This window comes from Plasmodium malariae (assembly GCF_900090045.1).
Source record: "Plasmodium malariae genome assembly, chromosome: 12".
Taxonomy (NCBI): domain Eukaryota; phylum Apicomplexa; class Aconoidasida; order Haemosporida; family Plasmodiidae; genus Plasmodium; species Plasmodium malariae.
The window spans coordinates 3,428,737-3,435,134 of NC_041786.1; the positions used below are offsets into that span (position 1 = coordinate 3,428,737).

The 6,398-nt window shown below is 19.3% G+C and overlaps 1 protein-coding gene and 1 pseudogene across 1 annotated transcript, besides 1 other annotated feature; one reads left to right on the plus strand and one right to left on the minus strand.

Annotated features, from left to right (window-relative positions):
• The first annotated feature begins 756 nt into the window (after positions 1 to 756).
• Positions 757 to 1,557, plus strand: PmUG01_12082500 (annotated as a pseudogene).
• Positions 757 to 1,557: a sequence feature (Plasmodium exported protein, unknown function, pseudogene).
• Positions 1,558 to 5,275: 3,718 nt separating this feature from the next.
• PmUG01_12082600 (Plasmodium exported protein, unknown function) lies at positions 5,276 to 6,086 on the minus strand (the record flags this gene model as incomplete). The annotated part of the gene is made up of 2 exons (XM_029007069.1): positions 5,276 to 5,875; positions 6,003 to 6,086. 2 exons carry the CDS (start codon positions 6,084 to 6,086, stop codon positions 5,276 to 5,278), a joined length of 684 nt encoding a protein of 227 aa, XP_028863495.1.
• Positions 6,087 to 6,398: the final 312 nt, after the last annotated feature.

Genomic DNA, 6,398 nt, shown 5'->3' on the forward strand with positions numbered 1-6,398 from the left:
AATTAACAATTATAATTTTCAAAAAGTATTGTACAAAAATAAAAAAATTTTTAGTTTGTACATGTCTTTATATATTTCTTCACATATTAGATAGTGTTTTATAAATTTGGTGTTTTATATTCATAATACATTGCAACGGAGGAAATGTTTTATAATTAATAACACACAAAATTTGTTTAAAATATTTCTTTTTTTTGATTATTACGAAAATTATGTTACTATAATATTTAATATTTTTTTAACAATAATAAACATTTATTAAAAAATAATGTATTTATAAAATTATAATTTTTAATAAGAAAAAATCATTAAAATTAGAAATTATTCTCTTAACATATAATTCATGATGTATACTTTGTATTTTTTATATTTTAAATATATTCAATATTTTGAAATATTAAGAAATTATATATTTTCTTTTCTTTTGTCGTTTGAAATACCTTAAAAAATGACATTATATAACAAATGTCTTAAATTATATATTTTGGTTATTTACGAATTAATTAAAATTATTTTAATCATATTAATGTATGTTTTTTATGTATATAGCATTAACATAAAAATTTATTAACGCTTTTAAGATTTTTTTCCTTTTTTTATATTTGAATATTGGTTATAAACATATTATTAAATTTTTTATGAAAAAATATTAAAATAATTAAAAAAAAAAAAAATATATTGTTCTTTATGCTTAAAAGAATATTGTATAATTGTTAATTCTTTTTTGATTATATTACAATATTAAAAGTGTATATTATGAGAAAAAAATTATCGCTCTTTTTTATTAAATGTTCTGTGTATATTCTTATAACTTGGACATCAAATTTTTACAATGATGTGGTATCAAAATATTATTAAAGGATTTTTGTATTCATATTTTGTGTATTTTATTTTCATATATGCTGTTTTTTAGTAAAATTTTTTTTATGCATTTAGACAATAAATATTTACCTTGTGTTTTAAAAGTGCTTCTAATAAATGCGGTGGAGAGTACAAAATCAGTAGAAAATTAGATATATCAAATTATCCATTACTAGAAAAATTTCATAAAATAAATGATTCAAGTATGGGAAAGTTGAAAAAAGAGTTACCAAATAATGAAGCTAATGACGAGACTGAAAATGAAGTTTTATATAACAGTGAAAAATAAAAAAAAGGAACAAAAATAAATTTAAGTGGGAGCTCACTATATAAGGAGGAATTCAATAAACCATATAAAGACATAAAAAATTAAAATATAGAGGAAAATACTTAACCCATTTAAAAAAAAAGATATTGAAACATCTTCTTTTTATGGATTTTATCAGAAAAAGACCCTCCATTTAAATGCAAGACACTAACATAACGATATTACATAAAAAGCATGGATTACAAAAGTATTTACCTTTTATAATATACTAAGGGGTTTTATTTTTATCATTACTTTATAAAGTCCTTAAAGGTGTAATAAGTATTAATATTCCAGAAAAATTAATTTTACCATTATTCTGCATAGCATATGCTATATTAATACTAAGGTATATTTATGTATATATAAAAATTATAAAACGTAGTTGAATTTCGAAGAGGTATTGCTAAAACGAATAATAAGTAGTATGTTTTTTTCTTTAGAATAGTCCTTAATATAAAGTAATAATTGTAATATGTTTAGTAATATATTTAATATACCTATATATAATTGCTTAAATTTAATAAATACATTTACATATAACTAATATATTTGAAACACTCGTAAAAAAATATATTTTTATATTTATTGTTTATTTGAATGTTTTAATGTTTTTATATTTCTATTGTAAGTTGTTCCATCTTAATTAATTATTATGGCTAAATATACATATTTGTGTATTTAAATAGATTCTTGTAAAAAACATATGTTTGTGCGTTAGTACTAGTATACAAGAGTACAGTTCGTATAATTTTATTGAAAAGTTAAAATTTTTACTTGAAATAAAAAATGATTGTTTCAATTTTTTACATTATTATATTTTAAAATGATTATTTGTTTTCATATTTAAAAAAATGTTTTATTAGTTTTAAATTAAAAATACATATATTCTGTTTTGTGTATAATGAAACAAAGTTAATGTAATTTGTGCCACTGTTATATGTAAATATATGTATATAATTAATAATTAAATTATGATAACATTTTTTTTTCTTCTTGCTTTTGTGTATTAATTTTATTAATGTAAAGTCTTATTTAATATATAAAGTAGAAATTTATTAATTTCTGCATTAACGTATTTGCAATTAAAACGAATATTTATTAATAATTATGATAATTCACGATAATTTATAACAATATACAGAATTAATTTTTACCATTATATTATCAAATTTTTATGGGAATATATAATTTAATTTTTATGTAGGAAAAAGGATGCATTATTTTTATCAAAAACAAAATGTGATGTAAACGGTTAAGAAGCCGTTGTTAATATGCGAAATATGGAAATTAATAGTTAAGTTCATAAACTTATTTCTGTTGTACACTGTTATAGTTGTAGGATTTATTAAAAGCATTCTTTAATAATATAAAATTTTGATACTTAATAAAAAAAAAAATTTAGTATCATTTATTAATTATTCATAGTACATAAATGAGGACATTCTGATTTTATGATATCATACATCAACACAGTAGAATATGCAAAATTATATTATATTACATTATTTGTATTTCATATAATTGACGATTAAAGAATATGATTACATATGGAATTATTATTTTATTCTGTATAATATGCTTTAACAAAATGGATCAATTTTATATTTATTGGGTATACACTTATAAGTGTACGTGTTATTCTTATATTTTATGTATTGAATATTTTACGAACAAATATTATAAAAGATATAAAAATGTGATTATGTGACATACTTTTATAAGAATCCTTATGTCATTTAAAAATATTATTTTCTATTACTCATTATCCTTATAAAGAATGTATAATGATAAAACGGAAATTTATAATCTGATGATACTTTTGTTCAGCGCAGGTTTATATAATACTGTAAATTAAGACTTTTAATTAATAAATGGTTAATAGCACCCTCATTATGTAATAAACAATGTGAAAAATAAGTAATAAAATTTATAAGGAGGAGCGATAAATATTAACAGTAAAAAATCAAATTAAAATGCATACAAATTAACAAAAGATGGAAGAATACAATTATATTCGTAATGGAAATTATTTTTATACTACAGATATTTATTTGGAGAAAATAGGAAAAGTAGTTAATTTATTTGAAATGTATGCATAAATTCTTTCAGAATTTATTATTTTTTTTTAATTTTTATGTTTGATTCTTATATTTTTGGCCTTTGTATAGTGAAACTCACAATATAGTATATTTATGGTCTCTTTTTAATAAATTTAATAGTCATTCTAAATTAGTAATACATAAAATAAATAAAAATACTTTTGAAGTGCCAACAATATATATAGTATCATGCAAAATATAGTATAAATTAGAACATATTATAACTTAAATAATTAATAGACATTTTAAAAAATAAAGAAAATATACAAAATGTCAAATATTTAATGAACAAGAGAAAAGATGTATAATTTTCCAGTACTTAAAAGGTTTCCATATATGTGAGTATTCATGTCTAAAGTAAAAGATGAATACTTCTTAATAAGATAATTTTTATTTTTTCATATAATTACATGATTATAAAAATAGTACTGAATAATATATGTTTTTATTATGATATTATAAAGTATTAAAACTTTCAAACATTTCAATAATAAAAGTTATAATAATAATTAAAATAATACTTTTAACTTGCATATGGTATGTTATTCATTGAAAGATGTATTCTAAAATAACATTCTATGTTTTTATATATTTATTCAGATTTTAATTTAACGCTTAGAAATGGCATATAAGTAATTTGTCAATTTTACTGTAATCATAACAATTGGAAGATGAACCTATATATAATAGAATCAAATTATGAAAAATCATGAACTTATTTTTTTATTATAATCTTATGAAAATTATTGATTACTATGTTTTTTTTATAGAAAGATATAGTATATATAAAAACGAAGTTATATGCCACTTATAAAATGGTGTAATGGAAATATTGCATTTGAACCAGTAAGTATTTATTAAACTATCCGGATTATTCTTTTACTTATTACTATATTAGAATTTCATATTTTGTTTCCCATTTTATATATTCAATAATTATTATAATATAGCAGGATGAAATAGAATTTAAGAATATTAAATTTCAGAAATGTATAAAAATTAATAAGAATAAAAAGAAAAATATGTTAAGCAAAATATATATATATAGATATAGAACTCCACTAAATTTATTCTGCATTAATATTTTATGGAACATAAAATAAAGAAAGAACTTAGACATTAGGTTTTAAAAAAGATATCTAAAATGGAATATTATTACATAATTAGAATAATGTATAGGTAAAAAAAAATAAATATAATCACAGATGCGTTCATCTAAAAATAGTTAATACATGAACATGAAATGATGTTCTTGCTTATAATATAAAAATTATAATTCCCTATTATACTCATTTGCCCCAGGATCAAAATAAAAGATAAGAAAAAATTAAAATTTCTTCTTAAACAATATTTCTATTAAGTAAACATTATTATTAAATTAATCTTTATATATAATTATAGCTCTTCATTATTGAGTTAATTATTATTTTCAACAACATTTTCTTAATTTGCGTGTAACGCGCATATATATTCGAATTACTTAAATACATTCATATAAAGAGGTTAATAATAAAGCGTAATAATGTTCTAACTTTAAAAATTTAAAATATATATTGATATATAAATGAAAAATTAAACATGAATACGGTAAAAAAAAAGTCAATAAAGGAATTAGTAAATATTTACTTGGGGAAAAAGGACGAAAAGAAACATATACAGGTGATTTTAATACTTAAATAGGTAAAAAAATAATAAGAAGAAAACAGTTAATTTAAGAATTTACGTTTTCTTATCGAAGTGTTAAATTAATAGTATAAATACACACAAATCATATAAATGATTTATTTAAATAAAGTTATATACGAATAACTCTAAACGGATTTATTTAATTAAAAATTGAAAGTAGATAACTCATGTATAATATATATAGTGTGGTAGATTCTACGTACTATTAAATATATAAAATTTTATGTATATTAAAATATATGTTTTAATTTTAAAGATTTCCAAAAATTATTTGTTAGTGTAAAACTAGCAACAGTGCAGAAATTTTTTGATATTTGGACTACTCATCCTTTTCAACTCTAATCCAATCATGATAACGTGCCTGTATAATAGCATATGCTTGTGATAAAAGTTCATATAATATTGCTTCATCATATCTAGTATCTCGCAATGGGTTATATCTAAACGATATCTTTGTTTTTGCTAATTTTGGAATAGTAAGCTCAAGAATATGCATGATTTTGGGGTGGGTTATAATGTGTAAAAATATACTGTACTTTTTATAACAAAATGGTTTCGTTCTACTTAGTAGTTTTTCATATTTTAATTGTAAATTTGTTAAAATTTGTTTTATAAATGCTCTTACTTCTTTTTTTCTTTGTTCGTATCCTTTCTTTCGAGATGCTTTTCTCCTTAATTCATTATATATATTTTTAAGATAAATTTTAGATATTGATGAATCAAAGGAATTTATAATGGTATTCACATACGTAGATGTACTAACAGGTTTTAGAAGATTGCGTGGAAGCATTTGTTTTAAATGATTGCTAAGCTGAATTAAATCTACATCCGTTTGTGGAGTTAATAATCTACTTACCCTTGTATCTAATATATTATTTGGATTGATTTTCTTATTCCATGATTTTGTAGAGTTATTTGTCTAAAAATTTTAGTATATTTTTATTAAAAATATCTGTATTCTCATATGAATAAAATAATAGTTTTAAAATGAAATTATTTTATTACAACGAATGTATAGAAATTATTAAATATAATAATTATTATACCTCATATATGTCCTGGCATATCCATATTAATAGGGAAAATGAGAAAATTTTAACAAAAAAAAATAAATTATTTGAATATTCCATTTTTTCGAACTTAATTATAAATGCTAAGTATTTTGTGATAAATGAATTTTTGGAATATAATTTTTTCGATAATATTAAATAGAAGATTTGTTATATATTCTCTTTATTGTTTTGAGCTACATAAAAACATTAAAATTCTTTTAAATATTCAATTACAATATATGTATATATATATATATTCAATACAAAAATAAATGCATTAAAAAATATATTACAATAATTTTTTTATGTAAATTATGAATTATAATAAATATAAAATAAATATAAAGAAAAGATAAATAACATGCCATATAATAACTTGAACTAGGCAAT